The sequence below is a fragment of the Oenanthe melanoleuca genome, chromosome 5 (assembly GCF_029582105.1).
Source record: "Oenanthe melanoleuca isolate GR-GAL-2019-014 chromosome 5, OMel1.0, whole genome shotgun sequence".
Taxonomy (NCBI): Eukaryota; Metazoa; Chordata; class Aves; order Passeriformes; family Muscicapidae; genus Oenanthe; species Oenanthe melanoleuca.
Genome location: NC_079339.1, coordinates 11,916,501 through 11,942,645, shown reverse-complemented (window position 1 = coordinate 11,942,645; position 26,145 = coordinate 11,916,501). Strand labels below are relative to the sequence as shown.

At 43.1% G+C, this 26,145-nt stretch overlaps 1 protein-coding gene across 3 annotated transcripts; it reads right to left on the bottom strand.

The window, feature by feature from the left end:
* Positions 1-5,941: 5,941 nt before the first annotated feature.
* Positions 5,942-21,888, bottom strand: RIC3 (RIC3 acetylcholine receptor chaperone). Of its 3 annotated transcripts, none has more exons than XM_056493382.1 (6): positions 21,716-21,888; positions 16,478-16,701; positions 15,824-15,902; positions 14,241-14,334; positions 9,936-10,084; positions 5,942-8,848 (listed from the first exon to the last, which is right to left on the bottom strand). In XM_056493382.1, the coding sequence occupies exons 1-6, from the start codon at positions 21,861-21,863 to the stop codon at positions 8,361-8,363; spliced, it is 1,182 nt and encodes a 393-aa protein (XP_056349357.1). In that variant the 5' UTR covers positions 21,864-21,888; the 3' UTR covers positions 5,942-8,360. The 3 variants fall into 3 exon arrangements, with proteins under 3 accessions (XP_056349357.1, XP_056349358.1, XP_056349359.1); XM_056493383.1 differs by having other exon boundaries at positions 9,936-10,081; XM_056493384.1 differs by having other exon boundaries at positions 9,936-10,081; positions 21,680-21,879.
* Positions 21,889-26,145: the final 4,257 nt, after the last annotated feature.

Genomic DNA, 26,145 nt, shown 5'->3' with positions numbered 1-26,145 from the left:
GAGGGTCTCCATTTTGAACTTCATCCTGAAGACTGAACTGCTTCGCTTTAGGACACTGGAAAACCAAACCATGTAACTTCAGAGTTCTCATCAGGCAATTAAGTTGCACTGAAATGGAGTTTCATGCAAATTAATTTATGAGAATGACCCCAAACAAACATGGGAACACTGAGCAAATGCCAGGAACTGAAAAGTTGCTCAGCAAATATTTAAATCAAGCCCTCTGAGTTTTCCTAAGTAAAAAAACAAACAAATGATGTTTCATTCCTAATTGTACTTAGTTGAGGATTCAGTGTTTTGTAATGTAGGCTGAAAAGAAATTCTGTGTACTGTTAATTCTAACTTCTGTTTTAAAGTAGGGCTGCAGCAGTGATGTGTACACTTACCAGATCTCCAACAGTGTCACCTCAAAAAGCTGATTGTGGAATATAGTTCTAACTGGGGAATTCTCAAGAGTTACTGAGTCCACTGATACTATCTATGACAAAGTTTTTGTTGGTTTTCTTTTCTTTCCAAAAAACCCCAAACCCCTGTTTTCAAAAGCACCATTTATTCTGTCTTTTGGTCTGCACTACACAAGTCCACAAAGTTGAAATTCCTATTTGGTATCACTTTAAATACTTTCTTGCAGGTGGTAAATGCTTTTCAGCTTCTTGGTAATCTGTGTTACTGGAATTCCTTGTTTTTCTTTAAGTTCCTTGATTTTTTTTTTTCCCCACCCCATTTATAACCTTCTCTTCTTTCAAACATGTGCAGGTTTTTCCATATGGGGACACTCCAGAACACTAAGTCAGTGAAAGCTCTCTAAAGTCAATATCTGTGAATTAAAGTGTGTTAAATCCCTGTGTATATGTTCTCATTTTGAAGTAGGGTGGCCTTCAATTCTGGTTGCATAATCTTCCACCTGGGTATTCATCAAGTTGGGCACCTCAAGGTTGTTGGGGTATTTTAAAGTGCTGAACAGTTTTCTGACCAAGCCCTGGTGAACATGTAAAGGGATTCACCCCTCTGCATTCTCAGAGTGCACTCTCACTTAGGACTTACTGTCCCACATTATCTGGCTTCTTGAACTGTACCTCAAAGCTCAACACCTGCAGTAGAGGCTTCATTTCCCAAATCCTGTTTTCCTACTGCAGTAGTTTGCAGCACTGATTTATTGCCACCTGTATGGTGAATTTAAGCTTCTGACAACAGTGTGCTTTCTGCTTGGGATTTTGTGTCTGCCAGGATGCTTTAGTGGTGTAGCAGAGCTGGACTCTGGGAGCGTGATGTAAATGATTCCCTTAGAGCTGGGTTTGTTTTACAGTGCCCATCAGAGGGTATGCTTGTTCCTCAGAAAATAATCTTCCTTTCTCTTTCTCTTCTTCATTTCTGTCTGCCTGGATCTGGAGGATGAGAGCCCCTCCTAGCACTCATGCAAGCCGTGTCAGAAGGCACACACAGCGGGTTTATCAGGAGCACTGAGCTCTCAGCTGCTCGCTGTCACCCTGCTCTGTCACAGTGTGTTTGTCCCCGCGTGCTGTCCCCTACCTTGTGTGTCTGTCACCACTCAGAGGACACGGCTGCAGAGACCAGAAAATGCTGAGCCGAAGCCATTAAATTACAGCTCTCCCAATCCTGAAGAAAGAGCTCCTCCTGAAGGCAAAAGCTGGGACCTGTGGCTCTTTGAGTTGCTTGAACTTTGCTTGTGTTCACATTGCATTTCAGAAGAGAGCACCTTTGGTTGTTCTTGCACTGCTTTGAGCCCTAAGCCCAGAAAAAGGCAGCACAGAATCCAGGGAGTGCAAACAAGCTCCACTGGCAGATGTGGACAAGTCCAGCATGCAGGATGTGCTGGGAATGGCAGGAGAGTGATTTCCTGGGCACTGCTTAGAGGGAGCCATGGATTTCAGTGACATGATGGTCACTGCTTATGTTGTGTTACATTGGTAAGAACTCTGCCCATACCATTTGTTTCTCTCCAAACTGCTCCATTTCTGTACAGATTGTTTCATGATGTCATTTTCACCCATTTAATTCCGTGTCAAGCCGAATCCCACCCATTTATTTCTGTGTAACCAATGTTTCTCTCTAACTTCTGTTGTGTCTCCATAATGCCACACTTGTGTGTCCCTGCCAGTCCTCATGTCTTCTTGTCTTTGTTTAAATGTGAGCTTAACTGGATCACAAAAATTGGGCATTACTGGCATGAACACTTGAGAAAATTGGATTTGGAAGGGAGGCCAAAGTTTGCTGTTCCACACATCCCATGAAGGCTTGCTGACACTCAGAGGGGGGATCTAGAGTATCTGTTGGTGAAAAATGCACACCTTTTCCATTAAATGTGCTGCCAAATTCAGTGATGTCACTGCAACTCCACAGAGCATTTAGAAAAAAAAACCTTGCTCATGTTTTAAGGGATAAAACAGGGCAGAACTGAACCTGCACAAGAACTAGCAAATCACATGGAGTCTCCCTAAGAAACAAAGTCTGCAAGAAACAAAACCTTTACAGTGGCCTACTGAAAAACATGTATGAAAAAGACAAATATTGGAGCTTTAATAATTTTTATTATCTTAAAAGTGTAAGCATCTTTTCTGGTGAATGAAACTAAGTTTATTTCAAATTAAAATCCTGAGACAGTGGCAGGAAAATCAGGTCCTCTGACAGTTGTATGCAAAGTATAAAAAGGACATACATGTATGCCCAGCAGGATTGTCAGTATCAAGTGTGGGATGGGCTTAGTTTGACTTTCCCAACATTTTCCAGGTTTAAATGTGCAAACATTTGTGCACACACACATACAAATATTGACAGTCTTAAGAACACTCCTTTGGTGATATCTTCTTTCCCCTCTGTTCACAGTGACAGCATAAACCATGATATTAATTTGCCTTGGGGTTAATCATTGCAAAATATCTCTAAAAAAGTCAATTATTTGAAACCTCTTTTTAAATCATTCTGAGCTATTGTTTTTTTCTGTTGAAAAGATTACAAAAAAGTTGTTCTCTCTCATGCTTTCGATGTAAGTATCTATTACAGAGAACCATCTGCTTTTCCTTTGAACTGACTTTTCAGTGAGCCAATCTCTACCCCTTGATCACAAGACTTTTCTTCTCCTTTTTCAACAATTTCTCATAGTCAAGAGCAGGGAAACAAAACAAAAAATGTCTGTGGAGGCTATTTTGTAATTTGTTGCACCTCTAGAAGTGTCTCAGAAAGTACATACTCGAGGTGGTTCATTTCTGAGAGTTCCTGAGCTGATTTTGTACTTTCCAACACTGGGCAGTCTGAAAGATCCAGTGTTTGGGAGCAGCTGTAGAAATACCCATTTTAGAATATGTTTGGACAATATCTGCCTGTAAAGAAAAATAGCCTTTGTTTTTGACTTGTTTACTTAAACTTCAAGAAGTAGAAAATGCGCTACATTAATGTTTCTGTCCCTAGAAAATGAAAAAGCAGATTAATTTTTTTATTTTATTTTTATTTTTTTAAATTCCCACAGTAAACATTTTCTGATTCATCTCTTTGCCTTTCTTAAATAAACTGATGTTAAACAGTAGAATTTGAATATGTTATGGTCCATATTTTCTTTACATTAAATGGGGTTTTAAAGAATGGAATATATCAAATTTGACAAAAAAATGACCTAATCCTGAGAACTAGCATTTAACCAGACATGTTTTTTCACCATAGCTGTAACATTTCAGGCTTGTTTGCACACAAGACTGTCTTGGCCTGTTTTGAGTAGTCAGGCATCTCCCTTCTTGTTCAGACTTTAGAAGAGTTTTAGATAAATCTGCTAGAATGTGCTTTTGCAAATTAAATTTTTTAAAGAAACTCTTTGGTATTCTGGAGTAAATGTATTTATTTACCAGTATGTGCAATGACTGATTTTTGTATTCTCACATAATTTACCTGGTGCGTACCATAGGGGCTCCAGTGTTTGTGAATACAGAGCACTGTGCAGAAATATTAAACTTAATTTGTTTGAAACAATGTCTTTCCCTACCCAAAGTTGGAAACACCTCAATAAATTACCTTCACTGGATATGGAGTTATTTAACATAAGGAGTATCCAGTGCCATTGAAACTGTAATTTTACAATTTCATCTGTCAGGAATAATATAGTTTGGGCAATCTTGCAGCTGTGTCTGTCTGATCTGGTGTTGCATTCATTTCCTTTGAAATATGTGGTCAGTATAAAACCATTGATATATAGATGCTTTTCTAACTCCTACCTGGTTTCTCTTCCCAGTGTTTGTGATCCATGAGGTTAGAAACATAGAATTTCATTATTTTTTATTAGAATGTGTAAGTAAATATTTAAATAGATTATTGCACTGGATTGTTCTGTGTTCTCAAAGGTAAGCATAGTTTTCTTATTCTTAGCTGAAAATTAAAAATCCAAGATATGGACACTAATTGCTAATGCAAAGAGTTAGGTCATAACCCCCTAAGATATTTATCTGATTCCCAAATACTATTTGATAACTAATGCTCTTTAGAGTATTTTTGGGGCCAGCAGTGATCTTACTTTTTGCTTTTTTCCTGATCCCATTAAATGCCCAAAACAATCTGTAACCATTCTCAAATATCCAGGGAGAACTAAGCCTGTTTGTGGGTTTTAAAGTCTAGTTTTATAATAATATTTTGTCCTAACAACACATGTGCTGTTTCTTTCAGCTTTAACAAAAAGTACAGCCATTTCATTTGCCAGGTGGGAAACATCACAAGTAAAGGAGCATGTGCTTTTAAAGAGCCTGACTCCTTCTAATGGGCATCCACCTGAGCTTCTCTGACTTTTTCTCAAATCAGCTTTGCTGATGTTCTGACCTATGAGTTTGATTTACTTAAAGTTCTCTGAGAATCCTGATTTTCATCAGCTAAGCTCTCCTTTAAATTATGTGTTCTCTAGTAGAAGTGAGCAGTTAATAGTTGAGAAAACTGGAGACACACATTTGATGGTCCTTTTCTAAAATACTCCTCTAAACAGACACTTCTGTTTCAGGGAGGGGAAAGCTGAGGCAAAGGGTGAAAAGGAAATATTGTTCAAACAGGAGGAATCCCAGTCTGAAGGCTGGCAAGCTGCTACAGGAGGCAAGGCTGGCTACATTCAGAGAGCACTTACTGGTCCCTGGGGAGGGGCTGCCAAGGCCACTGACACCTCAGGGATGAGCTCTTGGAGCTCTCTGACACCTTGCTGCAAAGGAAGCCTTTAGCTCAGTCACAGGCATTAAAAGGAGCCCTAACAACTCCTAAGGTGTAAGGGATTAGAGCCCTTGCAAGGCACATGTAAAAGAGGAGTTCAGCTCCTTTTTTTTCCCATGTAAAAGGGGGATTCAAGTCCCTCTTGGTGCTTGAAACAATGGGAAATAGACCTGGTATTGAGAAGAGGACCCCTTGGCTGAGATTTTGCAAACCTGGGAGAAAATGTTTGGTACAGCCTAATTATTCTAAGAACAAATAATGCATGGGCAACTCCCATCTGGGGAATGATGGCCATCACAAGGAGCTCCTAATGGACACAAATCCACTTTCCTGTAGTGCTGTCTACCTGCTGGATCCCCAGATTACATGGATGCTTGGTAAGTCTGGAACAGTTGCACCTGGCAGTTGTGGAGGTGAGGGCAGCTGGTGGGCCAGACCCACAGTTGAGGGACACAGATACTCTGGGGCTGGGCTGGTGGGGCTGGCATGGAACAGGGCTGGGGGGTGACTCTGGGGGTGGCACAGGCCCTTCCCATGGGCTGGCACAGCTGTGGTGGGTGGCATTGCCATGGGCACCCCCCACACCCCATCCCAGCACTGAGGGCCAGATGTGAGCAGCTCTGGGGGTGCAGCCCCAGGCTGGCACCACACCTGGACTGGCACCCAGCATCTGGTTGGAGCTGGTACAGACAGAGGGGACAGAGGAACCCACAGGCAGCCACCAAATCCCAAAAAAGACAGGAAGAAAGAATTTTTGCTGTTGTTTTTTTGGTTTATTGGTTTGGTCTTTTAAAATTTATTCCCCAACATTGAAAGGAACTTCCTGTGAAGCAGCTAGAAGGGACCTCCATGTGAAGGCCAGCACTTCTTCCTGGCCAAACTGCAATGTGCTGCTTCTCCAAAGAAACAGCTGTCTACATTCTTGGCTTGGCCTGCTAAAATCCTTTATGCAAGGCTGACTTCACTCATCCATCAGGGATTGTTGCTGTCCTCAGACTGAAGCAACCCCACCTCCAGACCCCAGGAACCTCAGTGGCCCTCCTGGGGGTAACTCCTGTCACCTCAATGCAGTAGCCAAGTCCATTCATGTCCTTTCCCTGTGGCTCAGAGCACAGGAGCTCCAGGAAGGCTGGGGTAAGGGATGAGAAGGAAGGGCTCATACAATACAAATGATTGTTGATGCCAGGAGATGGAACGGGTGAGCCAGTAGGATGGGCCCCATGTGAAGGCTGGGACTCCATAATATTCCCTAGCAAAAAAGAAATTCCTAGGACTCCATGCCTTATGATAACTTTACTCTGTTTAAAAAAATCTAGTCTCAAATTGTTGATGTTACAGCCTGAAAAACCCCAGGATGTAAGGTGGCACCGGCAAAGCAGGATGTGGGCATGGAACTGGAAAGTTTCTAAAAATCACCTCCTACTTAAGGGGTCAGAGGAGCACAGGTGCTGTTGCCAAAGTACCAAATAAGGAGGGTGACAGCATTTTCATCCTCGGGTTGTTATTTTTCAGGCAGGCAGGTGCGGATTTTGATCCGCCAGAACTCCTGGAGGCAGGCGCTGGACGCGGTCCCTCGGGCGCTGGCAATGGCTCTCATGGTGCAGGGGCTGCTGCTCCTCCTCCTCCTCCTGCCCCTCCTCCTCCTCCTCCTGCAGCGCTGGTGGTTTTTCAGGCCCTGGGCCCGGGGCTCCCTCTCTGGCCGCTGCTGGCCGTGTCTCTGTGCTGCCCCGTGCCAAGGCAGGTGGCCGCGCCGCTCTCTGCTCCCGGGCTGCCCGCCGTTCCCTGCCGGGCACAGGGCCAGGCTCTGCATGGCCATCACCAGCGAGCTGAGGGCGGCGGCACTCACGGCAGAGGGCTGGTTGTGCTCCTGCTCTCCCACAGCCTCCTCCTGGCACATGCCTTCCTCGTCCGCCATCACTGCCAGGGGCGCTGCTGCCGTCCCGTGCGCAGGCGGGCTGCCATGGCCGGGCTGCGCTGCCTTCCCCTCCCCGCGGACATTCAGCGGCGCGCAGAGCGGGTGGCCGTGCCGAGCGCCCTGCCGCTGGTGCCTGGCACAGGGACTGGTGACATCACACACGGCCACTGTGACGGCCTGAGCCGTGCCCAGACGTGGGGGAAGCAGGAGGGTCGGGGGGCTGAGGGACCCTGTCCTGGGCCCTGTCCTACCTGCCATGCTGCTTGTACAAGCAAGGCTGTCCCTCGGGCACAGGGACCGCCTGCCACCTCCCCTCAGGAGCCCTTGGCTCCAGCACCCTGCTCATCCCATTCCTGGGGCTGCCTCAACATGACCCTGGCAACAGCATTCCAAAAGCATAAAAAGGTTTCCAGGAAGAAGGAAAAGCCTACCAGCTACCTTCAGTCTGAGGGTCCCCCTCATGCTGTTCTCTCCTTTACAGGCAAACCTTATCACTGCTTTTTGCTTTTAATCTTTAGGGATATTTTTAGTGCTGTCACACATTGTGGTCCACATCCTGTAACCATCTGGGAATTTCACCAGGGCTAAGGCAAAGTTAAAGCACAATTCACAGCGTTTCAGTCTTGCTCACACAGGTTACACAACATGGATTAGGCTATCATTCCAACAACATGGAATAATGGGGAAAGGGGCTGTGGGGTAGCACAGGAGCTTTGTGGATTGTAGTGACAGCAGCTTCTCAAGCACAGACAGCAATGACAGAGTTGAGAGAGTCATGTGTGTGACTATGATCAGCTGACCAGTTAACACTGAGCTAAGACAAGGCATATTTTGCCCTTCAGCATCCCACTAAACTCATGTACATATAAGGATCTGATTAACTCTCCTAACTGGTAGCACACAGATGTTTTTGAAAAAGTCAGAAGAGACATTTGTTTAACTCTGGGATGACAGAGGGCAAAACCAAGGATGGCTCCTTCAGAATTGAAAAGGAACGAGTCACAAATATCTGCTCCAAAATACAAGGCTTCAAAAATCAAGGACAAAGCACTGTTGGCAGCATCATGGTAACCATGATGAGTGCACTAAAGAGGGCACTGGCTTCCAGTTGAGACAGATGATGTGACTGGCACCACAAGAATGCAATAGGTCAAGGAGATGAACACAGAGAAGTCCTCACTGGGAAGAAAACCCACATGGAGGAGAGTTTATAACCTCTACCTTTACCATCCAGACAGCATCCACTGGTGTCCTATCAATCAAGTACTTTGGTGTAGCGCTTTCTCAGTGTGCCTGTCTCCTCTGAATCACCGACTTTTTGCTTTTCCAGTGCTGCATTTTCATTTTCTGACTCCACAGACAGGTCCTCTTGGCTTGTCTCTTCTACTTCACTGCAGCTCTCAGAGTGAAATCCAGCATTCTCTGCTATGACAGCAGGATCATCATCCCAGCAGCAGCAGCACTCCCCAGTGCTCTGGCTGGGAGGAAGGTCACTCTCCTCCTCCCTGCCAGGAGTTACATCATCCTTTTTCTGCATTAAATCCTGACCACCCATTCCTGTGGTGAGATCACTCAGCAGGGTTTCATCATAAGGATACTCCTCATCTTCCATGCCCTCCATTCTTTCTGCCAGCTCCTCTGGAGAGGGCTGGCTCAGGTCAGGGTAATCTACAAGGATTGTGTCCTGTTTGCGCTTGCAGCAATCGGAATTGTCGTAGACAGGATAGGTCTCTTCTGGATAACCTTAGGAACAAAGGGATATGCAGCTTGGAGTATTAACAGCATTTCAAAGAAGTCCTGACCTTAATGGTGGATGCAGAGCTGGCCAGGACAGTTGTTTTTTCTACTGTCAGTGCAAGTGTCAGCTCTTTAATGCCAGTATTAAATCCATGGCAAGAATGTGCAAAGCATGTCGTCTTGGGAGATAATGAAAAAAAAAATCACTTAGTTTTAGGGAGCCAGGATATCAACCCTGACTTTCAGGAGTGAAAGCTGGGCTATGGGGACTAGCAGGTAAAAATGGTGAATCTTAGATCTTTAAACCTTCTTTCTTTCCTGCCTACAGATTGCCTGATGCATGGTTTGAACATTTGCTATAAACAGTATTACTGAGAGAGTTGAAAAAACAGATACATCAATGACTTTGTGCATTTTATTTTAGAAATAACATCATAAACTTGACTTTATGAACAGAGCTCAAGGCTACTGTTTATACTTTATGTTTTGGATCACTTTTGAAAGCTTTTTAAAAAGCAAGAAATTAGGTCTGCCTTTAAAATTATGTTACAGAGAAGATCAACTAAGATATCTTGAAAACAAATTTATGTAGCAGTTAAACACCAAGGAATGGAAAGGACATTAAAATAAATAGTTTTTAAAATACTTCCTGGAGTTTACTTTTACCACATTGGAGCTAACAAAGAGTGACTAATCAAAAGTAAAATCTGTAAGTTATCTAAAACTACTGATTCTGATTTCCAAGGGTTTTATGATTGTCCTGAAATCCAGCCCAGCACAGAAAGGGAAAGATATAAACCCAGAGCAGCCAAGCCCCAGCAGCAGATGGAGCATATGTGAATATTCATATACCACTTTGGGCAGCAGACAGGGCAGTGTTTACACCAAAAGAAACGTTGGATACCTCAAAATCTATTTTTTTCTGTTATGGCTGGGGAAAAAAAATGCCAAGCAACCTCTTGCAAAATTTTGAACACTGGCTGCTGGAAAAGGAAGGATAAAGTTAACCAAAACTTTGAAAGGATATGGAACTGTGAGTAATCCTTATCCAATTTTTCTTGTAAGGGTAATGGTAAGAAAGGCTCTCACTTACCTTCCCAATCTGCCATGTAAGGAGCTTCCTCAGCTTCCTTCTCAGGAGAGATATCATCTATGAATTTTCCTTCTTTCATAACTCTAGTGATTTCTCGGAGTTGCTGAAGTAACATTTTTTCCTGGTCTGTTGTAACATTTTGAGTCCTGCTAGAAAATATTAGACACCAGAATTTAGTCCACTGTTACTACAAGCTGTGAAAAGTTTGAACCCAACTGTTTGGCCCATGCCAACAGCACAGTCTGGAGAAACCTACTGAGGAGTGTGATCCCCCCTCAACATCTGCACGTGCTCTGCACTGCAGCTGGGCCTGTATGAAGTATTATAAGGAAATGAAATTCTGAATCTGTGCTACATGTGTAGCTTGTGAGGCTGATCAAAATGTCTCACAGTCATTAGCCTCAAGACTCTTAAATCTCTCATTATGACCATTAAATTTGCAAGTTGGACAGATCATCCAGTCATTACAGTCAGCAATGCAGCCTGGTGGGGAGGTGGGGGGAAAAAACAGGAAGGAAAATTAAAGAATAGAAAGAATTACATTTAACTGTAACTTACCCTTTAGAATTAGAGGGAGAGGACTGAGATTTTAATCAGATTGAAAGCAAACTTTTGTCTGGTTCTACACTGCTGGATCTACTAATTATTACTGATTAGGTAATACAACTACTGCTGTAACAAAAATCCTTCCAAGAGATAAGATCATGTAGTCATTACAAGTTATTTTCTCTGCAAAGAAAAAAGGCTTCTAAAACCCTTATGGACAAAAGGGTAGTATTTGGAGGGGGGTGCTCTGCAGCCTGCTAACTCAGCAGGCCAGAATGAGAAAGACACTGCTTGCTACCAGTTTTAAAACCTCATTTTAGTTATCAGAATTCTAATAAACTTGCAATGTTCTCCTTCAGGTTTTCCTCTTACCAGCTGCTGGGACTGGAGCAGCAGTCCAAGAGGTACTTAGTGCCACTTTGCCTAAATAGGAATGATGGTGACATGATGGCTACTCCACTAAGGACAGCAAAGTCACACTATTTTAAAGTAAGATTAGCATCCTACTGCTGGTTGGTGTGATGGAGGTGGAAATGCTGATCCTGGGCTGGATTTTGTGCACAGCTGCAAGAACAGGTGTCTGTAACTGAACTTAGCTCAGGAGCTGGTTTGATAAGCACCTAACTAGATGAAACTGCTTCACTGAGATCACAAGGCAAAACATCACTGTGGTGCATTTCCAAGGAGCACCTTGCCCAGTTTGAAAAGTTGATATTCCAACACTATAGATGGGTTGCACTGATTTCCCCCAAGCTGTGGTGGCAATCTGTTCCACAAACAACTGAAGGTGTGAGGCAGCATCTTCCCAAAAGCCTGGCTCATGCAGATGTGGAATCTGAGATGGGAATTAAGAGGCCCACAAAAAGGAATGGTTCCATCAGCCTTTGACCAAAGCTGTGACAGAATTGCTGAACTAATCCTCCTTTCACAGACAGAACTGTACCCAATTTGAATATATATCACTTGGCTGAAGACAGAGAGGCCTATCTCTTTAGCACATTGGTGAGATAAGCTAGCTCAGATAACAGGATCAAGCAATGCAGCTGCATCACTGTGGCATTTCATAAAGGAAAATTCCTAATATGTGGGATACCCTCATTAGAAAACACTCCTGTCCTATTGCAACACAAGGGCTCTGAATTTCAGAGTATTCCTCCTCCTATACCTTGGTTAAAAGGCAAATTTCCCTGCAGAGAGGGAGAAACTAAAGCCCATGTGCTATTTTGACTTCATTTAAGGCCTCTGGGAAGACTTACTGTAGGTTGCTGGCATTGTTTAAGACATCTGGCTGCCTGCACATGGGAGATTTACCAGGATATAATGCACTTAGGAATACTAAGAGGATAACAGATGCAGAAGGTTTACAGTGCAAGAAAAGGTCATTGTTTTTGCTCTCTGTATTTGTAGCTCCAGCAAAAGTACTGTTTTTCATAATGGCAATATTTACACTTTGTAGAGTCCCAAAGAACTCACTAACAGGTAAAGTAAAGGTTTCTTATTCCTACTCTGAGATTAGAGCATTTCCTAAAGAGCCATCATGACTGCAGGGAAAATAATCTAAATAATCTGAAATGGCATTTCAGATGTGTTAACTGGTATTTCTTTAGTTTTGTGATCTTAAAGTAATCACTATCAAAATGCAGCTGCATCCCAAAAAATGGCACTGCATGGAGCCTCTGACTCTTCCATATCACCTTTGTTCAGTTTATGATAAAAAAAATAAGTTTTTCCACTTGACACCCTGGTAAACAGGACTTTAAAAACAGGTAGGTAGGTGATCTGCATTATTTCTTCTTCTTACCTAACTACCAGAAATAGAAATTTTTGGTTACATTGTTGAGGACCTGGCCAGACAGTTCTTTCTTCCTCTTGCTGTCTTTACCTTGCTTCTCATTCTTCCTACAACATGCTAGGCCTTATTAAAAGTACCTGTACCTGTACTTTTTGATAGTTTTGCATTTCTGGAAGCTTGTTTCTCTATTTAACAGTGTAGCAATTCCAGCTGGTATCCTGGTTTGGAAGGAGGTGTCCTTAATTGGTTTGGAGGTTGGTCTTCAAACATCATTAAAAAAAGGCAAATCCAAGTTTCTGGTTGCTGCTTTCTACAACACAGGCTGGCTGTTGCTGTTCCACACCTGGTGTAAAGGACCATGGTCTCACCTGGGGTCTTTCAGCATGAGTTGAAACTTGATACCAGTTATTTCTGTCTCTAACTTTTCTGTGTTTGGGTTTAACTGCAGATCAATAAATAAAGCTTGATTTTCACTCTCTTACTCTTTCATTTTTATTTAAATCTATCAATATCCAGACTGAATAAGACTAGCTCAGTACTCTAACTACACTCTCTAACCACAGGTTTTATTTTAATAGATTTATCTGGTATTAGTGAAATTAATGAGTAGATTAAGAAAGCTTCAAAGTGCTTGAAAACAGCTCCAATTTGCTCCATCAAGAGGTGCCTTTCCCCTCCTCTTCAAAGAGGCAACATACAAAATTCTTCATTACATTCAGATTCTCATTTCCCCTGAGACCTTTAGACCCATCTATATAAATAGTCTGGTTGAACAAAGAGGGGAAGTTCTACTAAATAGAGGCTTTGGGCCAATAACACAGAGCAGAACAAATACTGGATCAGACCCTAAACCGATTTTCTCAGTAAAAAAAAAAAAATCCATCCTGAGAATCAGCACAATATCTGGGCAGCCCTATTTCTGTCAGCTTAGAGGTGCATGTAGAGCATTGTGTCAGCCTCCAGAACACAGATGAGCAGCAGTCAAAGCAGGATCCTCTGTTCCACTAACAAAACCAGGGCAATTCAGGGGCTCTCCCACTGACTGAACATGGGCAAGTTGGGCACCTTGTCTGCCTGAGACTGTACAGGGCATGGCACAAAGGGGGCAAAACTGCACTCAAGAGAAGTGGTTTGAGGCATAAAGGAACAAAATGAGCCTGTTCAGCACAGAATTCCTACAGGATGGGTTAAAACAGGCCTTGGCTGATCCAGACAAAGTTAACATGATTTACAACCAGAACAGCTCTCATTTTGAGCAAACCTCCCCTCCATATTTATGGTATTTCAGTTTTCACACTGCAGGTATGCACTGTCCTATTGATCTGTTCTTTTTACTCCTTATGAAAAACATGCACTTGTTTCCAGTGTTTCTTTGTAACATAGACTGGTGATATCAGATTTGTAGGAAACATTAATAAACATAATAAAATCCTGAATGCTGATTTTACAACCCTTTGTCTTCTATATTTAGAAGCATATGCATGAATTTAGGGTGGAACTAAGTTATGTAATCAGATTATTATACAATTCTGCCTTAAAGAAAGATTTTATGGTTATTCTAACAGGAATTTACATAGATTACAACAGCATTTCAATGTAGGAAAATAATCCATAGAACTGGAAAAGAATAATTCAGGATATTATTTTGTTTTATGTACTTTAAATGTTGATGGTTTATCTTCTGTTTACATGTATCTGTCATTTTTTTCCAAATAACACACTACAAAGGGGGAAGATAGGGATAATTGCTTTTCTGGTTAAGGAAAATGAAGTTGGAAAAAATTATTTATATTGTATATAGATACTGAAAGGAGAAAAGCTGCAGAACAAGACTTGGGATGTGTAAAATCAAACTTCTGTAATTTGAAGTAGCAATAAAAATGCTGTTTTAGTATAGATAATGCAAGAAAGTTAAATTTCTAATCAGAGTAGAACCTCTCCTTAAAATACTCTAATTTGAAACACACCTGTCATACATAGGTCCTACTCTGTTGATTAATTTTTCCATTGCTTCTTCTGTCTCTCTCAGTCTTTCCTGGAGCTGAGTGAGCTCATAGTCAGCTGTAAAACAAAACAAAACAAAAAAATAAATCCCAAGATCTGTCAGTAGGTGCCTTGAAAATGTATCCCTGTCCCATTATCACAGGTAGCAAATGCTGTACCAAACCAAACTGGCTGTGATGAAACTGAAACTTTCAGCTTAAAGAGTTTTACCTACTTTTTCTGGTCTAAGAAGGTACAGAAAAATACCAATATTACACTCATTTAAGCAGCACAAAGGCACAATGGAACTTCAACATAGTAGGAATGGAGAAATCCATCAACAAACATCCTGTTTTTACAAAGATCCCTATTCTGCACAGATTGTCATTACTTCATGCAACACAGATGTAATTATTTTGCATGTCTGAGACTTTAAAAAAAAAAAGAGGAAGGGGAATTGGCAAAGAGAAAGGAAGTTACTTCTTCCAAGTCACTATTTAAGTGGTGACTCAGTCTTCAGGTTCCTAATCCAGTGACCTGACCCCTGCTCTGCTACAGCTTGCCATGAATGCTTTAAGAATATAAATGAAGAGCTCTAGGAAAAGGCAGAATAATTTTCACTGTTAGTTCTTTGGGATATAATGATGGCAAACTTACTGCAAAGTTACTTTTTCTCACCAAGCATCAGAGAAAAAGAAATACAATTACCATTGCTAATATATTGCCCAAAATTGCCAGGCACCATGCAGTATGAGTGCACTGGAGAAACAATCTTCAGCACTGAGTACATTAGGTATTCCTAATATGTGCATTAATGCCAAGAAAATTACAGCTATGTTAAGAGAATTACCTTCCTGCTACCACTTTCTATAAAGCCCTAAGTACTTTTCTTTCCTATTACAGTTTAGCCAGCTAAACACAACACATTTAAAGGCTCTAATGGTAACTACTCTTCCAATCCTCAATAGTGAGCTTATTAATGTATCTAATAAGTGCCTACAGATACTTGAATCTATCTCACCAATGTTTAGGTAAAATCAAATTAACATTTCAGAATATTATTTGCTGTCTTTATTGCATGCATGAAAACTCTGCATTGCAAAAAAGGGACAAATTGCTTGATGATGGCTAAGAATATACCAATTCAAAAAAATTAAACTAGCTTTCATGGTATCTATGTTCTTACTAAACCATTAAGGATTATATAATAATAGCTGGACATCCTATTATCCACTTTTAATCATTAGTGACACAGCTTTTCAGCAAATCCATGCAGTTAATTCAGCAAACCTCATGAAAAGCCATTCCTTCCAGAGGGGCTTGGGATCAGGCTGTGATCACAGCCTCATGGGCTGAATGAGCTTAGAAAGTGACAGTGCAGTAATTCTTTTTAACTCTTGCTCATTCCAACACAGAAGATTCTGGCTTGGTCTGGGGGCTTTTTTTTGGGGGATGGGAGGGAACATCAGCTTTACAGTGCACCCAGAACTTGATGAACCCTGTTGAACCACTACAGAGTCAACAGCTACACAGATACAGCTCAGAGCCAAACTCAGATACAACTCACTGATTTTCCTCTTCATGTTCCCAGGTGTAGCAGTGGGGCATTTTCGTTCTGCAGGAGTAGTTCTTCCCTTGGAAGCCAGCTGATGAGGACAAGAACATGGCCCTTCCATGAGTTACAACAATAGTAATAGATAAGCCCCCCAGAGGCAATGGAAAAAAAAATACAGAAAACTGAAATATGCCAGAAGGCAGCCATGGAAAAGCACACTCAGCAGCAAAACCATGAAAGATGCCTGGAAGATTTTGCCAGCTGAAAACTCCTATCAGAATCTTGGAACAAATAACATGTGACAAATACAGTACATATAAGGTGTAGCCACATACAACAGGGAAAAGAATACTTGTGTATATTTAAAATTAATCTAACATTACTCTAGACATGCATATTTTCCTGGGGAAAAAAAAAATCCTTAAAAAATCGTAAGAGGCCAATGCAGGATCAGAGAAATCCTTCCCTGCATTCTTAGCTACAGTCTTTGCAACAGCAAAACTCACAGGATACTCCAATCTTTTGACCACCAGGCAAAGGTCCAGCATAAGCATTTTTTTGAGCTCAGCTGAAATGGAACAAGGTAATGAAATGAGAGTATAGATTTTTCTTTCCCAAGTTTTTTTGAGTTATTTCCCCTGACTTTTCAATTTATGTTGGTCTTACCTTAAATAAAATGTACAGAATATATAAGAAGATGCCGAATCCATATATAGGGATAATCTGTCCCACAAGACCTCTTCCACTTCCACCAGTGCTTCCACCACCACCTCCACCTGCCTTGGCTTTGGCAATTGCTTCAGTAAGGTGAGACCTTGGGAAATGAGGGACAGCTCTGCCGTCGGGAGTGGCGTGGGAATGCATCCTGGGTGGAAAGCGACCGAGCTTCCCTGCAAAAGAACACAAAATGATCATTTCCCTTCTGTTACTTTCCACCTTTTACATGTACCATAAGTGATCTATTTTCTCTGCTTGAAAACTCACCACCCTGTTGAATAAGTAACTTGTTGGACTAAGTCTGTGAATTGAGTCCTTAGTCTCTTGTGATCTGCAGTGCTAGGAATTCGGTTTTACTTGAAGCCATTTACTCCTAGCAATTTTACTCCTAGCAGTTTTACTCCTACACAATTAGGAGTAGAATCACACAATTAAAATCTCTTGATTTTAAGCAGAGAAAGAGCTGGCAGGGCAATTAACAAAACATGGATTTTAATAGGTATATTCTTGTCCAAATACTCAACAGATCAGCATCTCCAGCAGCATGAAATGCCAGATTCCTCCTTGTTTCTCTCCTCAAGATCTCCCATCAACATACCAGTTTTCCACTGTGAGCCTGGTCTTTCAATATTGCCCAAAGGCATTCAATATATAAATGTATTAATGTCCAAACCATTATCCACCTAACACCCTGACACACGACTGCAGTGTTTGCCCAGCACAGATTTTTGGTTATTGCTGTAAGAAATAGTATTTTACCTGATTTTACCAAGCAAGTAATGAAAGATTAAGAAAAGTGGTGTTACCTCAAGCTATTCTCCTTAAAAAGGTCTAAGGTAAAGCAGTGTGAGAAAGGAGATTGAATATAGCCTGAGACATATTATCTTTGGCATTTTAAAGGGAAAAAAATTTAGAGGTTTCTAACCTTTCTAGGCAGAGCTAATTTAACACAAGAAAGGAGAGCAAGCATAAATGGATGTACAGATGCCAAAGTAAGACTGCAGAGAGCCTGAAATGGTGCTGCAAATGATTTCATGCAACTGAAGGGCACAAGAACCTCAATAAATTTAAGCTCACACGTTATTCTATTTTCCTGCTGCCATCCTTTCCACAATTTTGCTGTGAAATTCGCTGTTTTACTCCTCTGTGTAGCTGACATCCTGCTTTCCATCTCCATATCCAGCTTGGATGTGCACCTGCACTGCCTTCCACCCAGTGGTGCTGGGCTGAGTTACTCAGTTACTCTGCCATGGAATCTGGTGGTGGCAGGCGCTGGATGGAAGCACCAGAGGTGGGGATTGCCAGGCTGGGCAATCAGATCCCTGATGCCAGCTGGAAAACTCCCCCTCCCTGGCACACATGGCCTGGTGCTGGGACAGGCTGCCTGTGCTTGCAGAAAGAAAATGAAAAGCAGGTTTGGAGCAGCACTGTAAATAGCTGACTTTACTTCTGCGAGTACGCAGCTGCAAATACTTTTATGAGACACAAGAGAAAAATTTAATTAACATTTGGTCTTGCTAGGAAACACCATCATAGGCAGCTAAATTCCTGAGCACAGAAAATTGCAGTAAACACTTACTAGGAAGTGGTATCAATAATTCATGAAGTTCCACTATTAAAAACACATTTTTCTTGTAGATGATAGCACACATTCCATGAGTTCTTTAGTGTAACTGCCAGGATACACTACTACTGACCAAACCCACTTTCAGATTAGCTTAATTTCAAGGAAGCTGTTATCATGCACTTAAATTTTAGTGAATTATTCAAAGTCTGTGATGGAAAGCATAGCATCTTATTTACAAGAAAGTGCCCCTGCTGCAGCAGGAATGCCCTGTAGCAGTAGGTCACTGTGGAAACGAGTGTGATGTCATGCAGAGAGCAGCATCACTAAGGTGAGGATGAAGCAGCAGGGAAGGTAAACATTATTAAAACATTTTATACTTATGTAAATATTGTCTATTTTTTAAAAAAAAAGAGATATTAAGAAAGCAGAAAATAATGGACAAAGGTGAAACTGTATTTAAAGTGAATAGTTTTCTAAATTATCCACATGGCCTTCTTTGTGCTTTAAAAGATTCAATTCACTTAAATATAACCAGGTCAAGAGGACAGACACTAGACATCCCAATATCATATAATTTTAAAGGGGAATTTCATGGCTGCTATTTCTAAATCTACCCTGTTGATTTCACACTTCCATAATTATTTCCTTAATAAACAAACACTACCTTCCATAGTTTTTTATTATAAAGAACCCATGCAAATTACACAGGAAATTGAGGGTGCTGGCAACTTGAAAGCAATATATGCACAAAGCTCTTAAATGCACAGTATATAAATGGAAAATGTAACAATTTGTGTGCCACTGTGATTTGAACCAGATTCCACACTACCAGGGATGAAACAAACCATTTTCAAATGGAGACAATATCATATTCTCCATCCAGAAAATCAAGTGACACTTGGTGAGCACAGAAGGGCATGTCCTTGTTTGCTGCCTTACCCAGCTGCCAATGAGGATGGGGTGCTGTATTTACAACACAATGAATACAACCAACCAGATGATGACAGGATACTTAGACCAGCCAAGCATCTTTTTTCCATGAAAGCTGTTATATGTTTTACTTAATGGCTTTTAGGAATTGCTACTGAGCCAAACTCAACTATGTATAAAGTTATTTAGACTTATGTTACTGTACTACTCAGCAGCTCTTAGTCTAGGTAACATATCTCTCTGCCACATCACTTTCTTCAGGACACCAGCAGGAAACTGATGTGTGCATTGAACAAATTTAAGCTGAGCAGGGGGGTTACCTGAATTTTTTTTTTTTGTTTTGTTTTGTTTTTTTTTTTTTGGTGAAACTGATGCCATTTGATTGTTTCTAAGAAAGCAGAGTCTGCTGCTGTCATGGAGTTGTAACTTTATCTGAAACTACCAACTTGAATAGGTTTACAAGATGCATGGCAAATATTTATGAATACTAGACTTAAGAAGTACTTTTACAACTGCTAGCAGATCCTCTTTTTGCTCCTCTTTAACAAAAGATCAACATTCTAAGGCCTGTCTATGAAGTCAACTAGGAATGTGATACAAACACAGTAAGTTCTTTAAGCAAGCCTTGTCATATACATGAAATTATTACTGTGAAAAAGAATAACATTCCTGTCTGGAAGATAATATTAACTTCTATAGTTCAATGCTCACCATTTTCCTAAAAGTGACCTCTGAAAATTACTTTATTAGACAATGTTCCATTCCCATGCCTAAAGCCTGTTTTGATAAAAAGCCTTCTGGTAACATTAAGTTCCAACAAATGATACTAAACTTTAAGCATGTTTTATTCAGAGACATTTTGCCCCCAAGACTACCATAAGCACTTTATTAACTTCAAGAATGACATGATTACCTCAAGCCCCTGAAATTCCTGCCAGGTAACTGTAGTTATTAGTGCACTGAAGAGGACAACTAATGACAGAGATATGAATTGAGCAGTTCAATCAAGATTTATTCTTCCAATAAAAAAATAACTTCAGGTGAAATACAATTTGGTCTACAGAGCAGGTGTAATGAAATCCTTGCTATCAAGTTGAAAATCTGGACTATAAACTCTGATTTAAAACTGACTAGCTGATATGAATTATTACATCCAAAGACAGGTGTTGGGGTGCAACAGGGGAGCAATGCTGGGTGCCTGTGCTGTCCTGTGATCTCTGCAGGAATAACAGGAAGCATTTACAATATTGAGGATGTAAAGACTATTTATGTTACCAATTTTAAGCAGTTAATTGTAGCTGTGCTTAACCACCCTATCACAGCACTGCTCAGAGCCAGCTGTGCTAGAATAGGTATGAACATCACTCATTTGACAGATGGCATTGAAAATAATTGGAGGACAAGTTTGTTGTTGGGGTTTTTAAAGCTAGTTTTTCTGTCAGATCAACCTGCAGCCACAGGAAGGAGCACCACATTAATTGACAACTGATTAAGATTCCATTGCTCTGGGAAAACTGTGTGTCAAATTCCACAATCTGGCACTGCTGTGGGATCAGCTGGGAGCTGTGCAGGGACAGAAGTTAATGGGGAGCCAGGTGCCACCTCCCAGAAGACCTGCTCCCATCCCTGCTCCAGGCAGGTGACTCCAGTCCTCACCTGTGCTGCCTGCTGGGCCTTCATGGTTTTCAGTGTGAGGAGATCCTGCAATGGAGCCATACACCTGCAGATCTACAGTGCTGACAACCTGTTTTCAAGTTCTTAAAGACCAAAAATACACACAGTAACCACGAAAGGGATGCTGTAGCATGGAAATCCTAAATCTGGCTTCAACATAACCCTGAAATGAAACACTAAATGAAATCCATGTCACTGAAGAGTGCAGACATGGAAGAACCAGGCTGTTGGAAGTCACTGAACATGAGCCCCTGTGGGACAGCATCCTGAAGAACTTGTTAAATTCTCTGCTTCCACCAGCCTCACCTCTGGCTTGCCCTGGGCAAAACTCCCTCTCTGCCAAGACTAGGGGTTATGATACCAGCTACTCTTGTGAAGCACCTTGGGGAGAAAAAAACCTCCACATTAAAAGGCAATGGGCATAAAAAGGATGGGAGATGCTTGTATGAACCCTTGAGAACTTCAAGAGAGGCCATGCAGAGTGGGAGGGCACGAAGGACACAGTGGGGGGCTGAATGGACAGGACCTGAGCCTAAAACAAACCAACAGCATTATGAGAGCCTGGTGCATGAAAACAAAACCTTAAAACGCTGGCGTAGGAAACTGAACAATGAAAACGACTCAAATGAATTTTTATTTCATATGCGACAACAAAAAGCACTCCGTACACAAAATAACAAAACAATGAAGGGATGCAGTGCAATAAAAAAAACAAACGAAAAAAGTGGAATGGATTTGTCACTTTCCGGGAAGCTTTAATAACCCGCACATAAACAAAATGATACTTTGAAGGCTTTGAGCTATTTTTTTAAAAGGAAGTAAGCAGAACACAGCGGTGACCACGAAGGACTCCTCCGGCACTCCACAGTCGCTAAGGGGACAGACGCGCGAAGGGGAATTACGCTACGTTTCCATGCCGAGCTCCCTGCAGCCCCGGCCCCTCACGGAGCCCTCACGGAGCCCTCACGGCCCGGGCTCACCGCGGGGGAACACGGGGGCTCGGAGCGGCCTCTTACCCTCGGGCGGCGCGGCGCCGGGCTCCTGCCTGCCGCCGGGCTCCTGCCTGCCGCCGGCCCGGGGCAGGAAGGCGCGGGGCAGCAGCAGCGACACGCAGAGCACCAGGCAGGACACGGCGGCCACCCGGCAGCACGTCCAGGCCGCCATGGCGCCGCTCGGCGCAGGCGCGCGCAGGCGCGGGAGCCTGAGGGGAGCGCGGGGCGGGGGGTGCCCTTGGGGAGCGCCTTGGGAATGGGCTGGGATAGCGGCGCTGGGGTGGGATGGGCTGCGGGAGAACGCCTTAGAGACGAGTTGGGATGGCAGGGGTGGGCTGGGCTGCGGGAGAACTCCTTGGGAACGTGTTGGGATAGCGGGAACAGCCCTGTTCGGCCGTTGTCAGGTGCGCAAGGCTCCCTTCTGCTCCTTCCAGTGCCTGAAGGGAGCCTGGGGGAAAGATGGAGAGGGGTTTTTACGTGTGGTTATAGGACCCAGGGGGAATGGCTTCAAGCTGAAGGCTTCGATTAGATATGGAAGATGTGCGCTAATGTCTTTACAAAAAACTTGATGGGTGAAGGCGTGGCTGTTAACACCTTGGAAATGGAGCTCAGTGTCTCTACAGACTTTGGGCAGCGCGATTGTTGCAGAGCTCGGGTAGCTCGGCTCCTGTCAAAGACAAGGGTCTGCACAAGCCTCAACTTCGGAATTTTGGGGTAAAACAGCAGGTTCAAGGAGCTGGAAATGCACAATATGGTGTTGTGAAGATTTGGTGTTGGTTTGGGAAAGCATTGGTTGAAGGAAAGTGTGGAGAAATATGGTTAAGGCAGAGAGCTGGAAGGTGACAGGAGGACTGGGAAGTGCTCTGCCTTATCTTCAAAATCTGCAGTCCAATAGTGGCCAGCTACAAGCCTTTAGTATTCCCAGCTTCCAGGAGAGGGAAAATAAGGAGGAGTTGTTCCTACAGCCCCAGCCCTCCCCGGGCCATGACAGAGCCGGGGTTTGGGTTTGGGTTTGGGTCTGTGCGCTCACTGCCCTGAGCCCGCACGGGTGTGCTGGGGGGTCTGGACACGGAGCGGCTCTGGAATAGGGTGTGTGGAGAGGAGGGGGAGCACAGGCAGGAGGAGAGTGGGATAGCTGGGAAATGCGGACTGCATGTAGAAGAATTAGATTTTCTTTCAATGGTTTTGAAATTTTGGGTCACTAGAGAAGGGCGAAATTTTGAGCCATTGGAGAAGGAGCACCCACAGACAGCAGGTGGAAGGGCAGAATAAGTCTCTGGGTGAACTGGTTAGAAAGATATGAAAGAAGAGATTATGAGGAAAAGGTAAAGGCACAGGCAAGAAGAATGGTGTTTTTTACAATCCCTGACAGGAAAAAGTGCTGGCAGCCCCAGGACCAAAGGGAAGGGAGCAGCCACCAGGACAGAGACTGGGAAGAAATGAAACATCAGACATGGGTTGTTAAGGGTGTCAGGATCTGCTGTCATAATGTGAATTTTATGGCAAAGAGTGAACATTGTTCAGATACTCTTTTCATAAGTGGGAAACGTGTACTGATTTGTTAATTTGAGTTTTGCTGGCAAATATAAGCAACATGAGAGTTTGCTTCATGTGTGAGATGGGTTTGAAAAGCATGAGTTTCTGGTTGTTGCTGGGTATTACTGTGGCTTGCCAGGAGTGGATTTGATGGCTGGAGTTGGGAATGTGAGTTAGTACTGGAAGGGATGATGGGGAGGGTAGCACTGCTGTGAATGCTGGAGTGAGCCCTGAGCTGTGGGCATTCCCATGGGAGTGTGGAAAACTGGATATGGAGCCTGTCCACATTACTCTGAGGAAACCTGGACAGTGGTGTCTGAAAAAGCAATACCCTGTTCCAAGGGAGGGAAAGAAGGGGTTGGATACGGCCTGTTGTTGAGTCTCTGTTGAAGGCAGGGCTTTTGGAGCCACAGATATGTCCTTATGACACTGCTCTCCTGCCAGGTAGGAAATCAGATGGAACTTACAGAATGGTGCAGGATTATTAAACCCAGGCACTCCACATTCCCAATCCTTGTACCATCTTGAGCCTGATTCCCTTCTCCCACTGCTACTAAAGGACACTTTCTGAGGATGCCCACTTCCAGAGTATAGTAAACAGTATTTTGCCTTTGAGTGGGAACAGGAGGCAGAAGGGATTATTTGGATAAGAGGTTAATTTATACCTTCCCTAGAAATTGGGTTATTGCAGGATGTGAAGGACTTGCTCCTATTGGGAGAATGGGAGCCAGTGTAGGGAAGCCACAGTGAAATGTTCAGCTTTCTGGCTGGAAGGGAGGCTTGGAGTGTCTGAAGGGAAGGCACAGGTGACAGAGGAGAAGGCTGAGTGTTTGGGGCAGATTTGACTGAAGTGTGATGGCTCAGAGAGAGTCCAGGGAATGTTGGCAATGCCCTTGCCCTGGACTGAAGGGGAGCTGTAACAATTTTTTGGGTTAATAGGGTATTCATTGTAGTAGCTGGATTAAGGACTTTTTATTCTGTGGCTTTCTAACCCCAGATAGTCCTCATATTGTTGTATAGACACCCGTAGGAAAGCAGAATTTAAGGAAGTTACAAGAAAGGTTGATGAACGCCCCAGCTTTAGCTCTCTCAGGCGCAGAAGAGGAATTGGAATTGTATGTGAATGTTAGACAAGGCTATGCCAAAGGAATTATCATGCTAAAATGTTTGCAAAGTGAGGGGTGGCCCCATTGCTTGCTCTGAGGTAACAGAGGTTCTGTTGTCTGCAGAGCTGTGCAGCCACGACTTTGGTGGTAACTGATGGCAGGAATAGCAGAGTCTGGCATCAAATCCTAAATTAGTGACCAGCACTAGATTGTTTCAGTGTGAGAACCCTGTTTAATGGAACAGGAGGGTTTAGAATTGAGAAGCAGGAAAGGAGTTGGATCTTCAAGAGTTATAGGAGGAAAAGGAGTTACTGGATGTGCCCTAGTGAAAGGAAGCGAATTGCAAGAAGCAGGGAGCTGCCGTGCACATGGTCAGCACAACCACAGACTGGCACACCTTAATAAAAGCCTAAAAAGTATATCAAGGAAAGGTAGTGAATGCATTTAGAGATGAAAAGTGTGCATGTGTGCTGGTACATGCTTCTGGAAAACAAATGATTTCAGAATATGTGATTGTGAAGGCAGTGGACTTGGACGGGGGAACTCATTTGGCAGGGGGATCCTTCCAGGGATTTGAGAACTCTGTGGGATCTCCACGCCTCCTGGCAACCTGAGAATGCAGGTCAAGTAGAAAGGACGAATGGAGGAATAAAGAAACACCCATGGAAGCTGCAAAGCTGCTGAACTTTCTTGTAACACAGTAGGTTTAGGGGGGAATATGTTGTAGGAGGTTTGGGAAGGCTGTGCCTTCCTGATGCCTCAGCAATGGGGAAAGGAAGAGGGCATGGGGCCAGGAATTTGGGTAGAAGGAGCTGCTCCTTCCAAAATAGAAAGGAAGAAAACCCTATGGGTGCACCCCAATGGACTTTCTCCCTTTATTGGAATAAACTTGAAGGACTCCTCTGTTTCCTTTTTGGACATAAACCTCTGGTGTTTGTGGACTTTCTAGGAACTGAAGTGACCTCAAACGACCTCAAGTGACCCCCAAAAGGCACTCAAATGACCTCAAGTAACCCAATTGGCACTGAAATGATCTCAACTAACCCCAACTTACCTCAAGTAACGCCATGAGGGACCAGGCTCAAGATGGTAAAAGGATTGGGACTGTGGAGTGCCTGGGTTTAATAATCCTGCACCGTTCTGTAAGTTCCATCTGATTTCCTACCTGGCAGGAGAGCAGTGTCATAAGGACATATCTGTGGCTCCAAAAGCCCTGCCTTCAACAGAGGCTCAACAACAGGCTGCATCCAGTCCCTTCTTTCCCTCCCTTGGAACAGGGTATTGCTTTTTCAGACACCACTGTCCAGGTTTCTTCAGAGTAATGTGGACAGGCTCCATATCCAGTTTTCCACATTCCCCTGGGAATGCCCACAGCTCAGGGCTCACTCCAGCATTCACAGCAGTCCTACCCTCCCCATCATCCCTTCCAGTACTAACTCACATTCCCAACTCCAGCCATCAAATCCACTCCTGCCAAACCAAATCACAATTAGGAATAACCAGAAACTCATGCTTTTCAAACCCATCTCACACATGAAGCAAACTCTCATGTTGCTTATATTTGCCAGCAAAACTCAAACTAACAAATCAGTACACGTTTCCCACTTATGAAAAGAACATCTGAACAATTGTTCCCCCTTTGCCATAAAATTCACATTATGACAGCAGATCCTGACACCCTTAACAACCCATGTCTGATGTTTAATTTCTTCCCAGTCTCTGTCCTGGTGGCTGCTCCCTTCCCTTTGGTCCTGGGGCTGCCAGCACTTTTTCCTGTCAGGGATTGTAAAAAACACCATTCTTCTTGTCTGT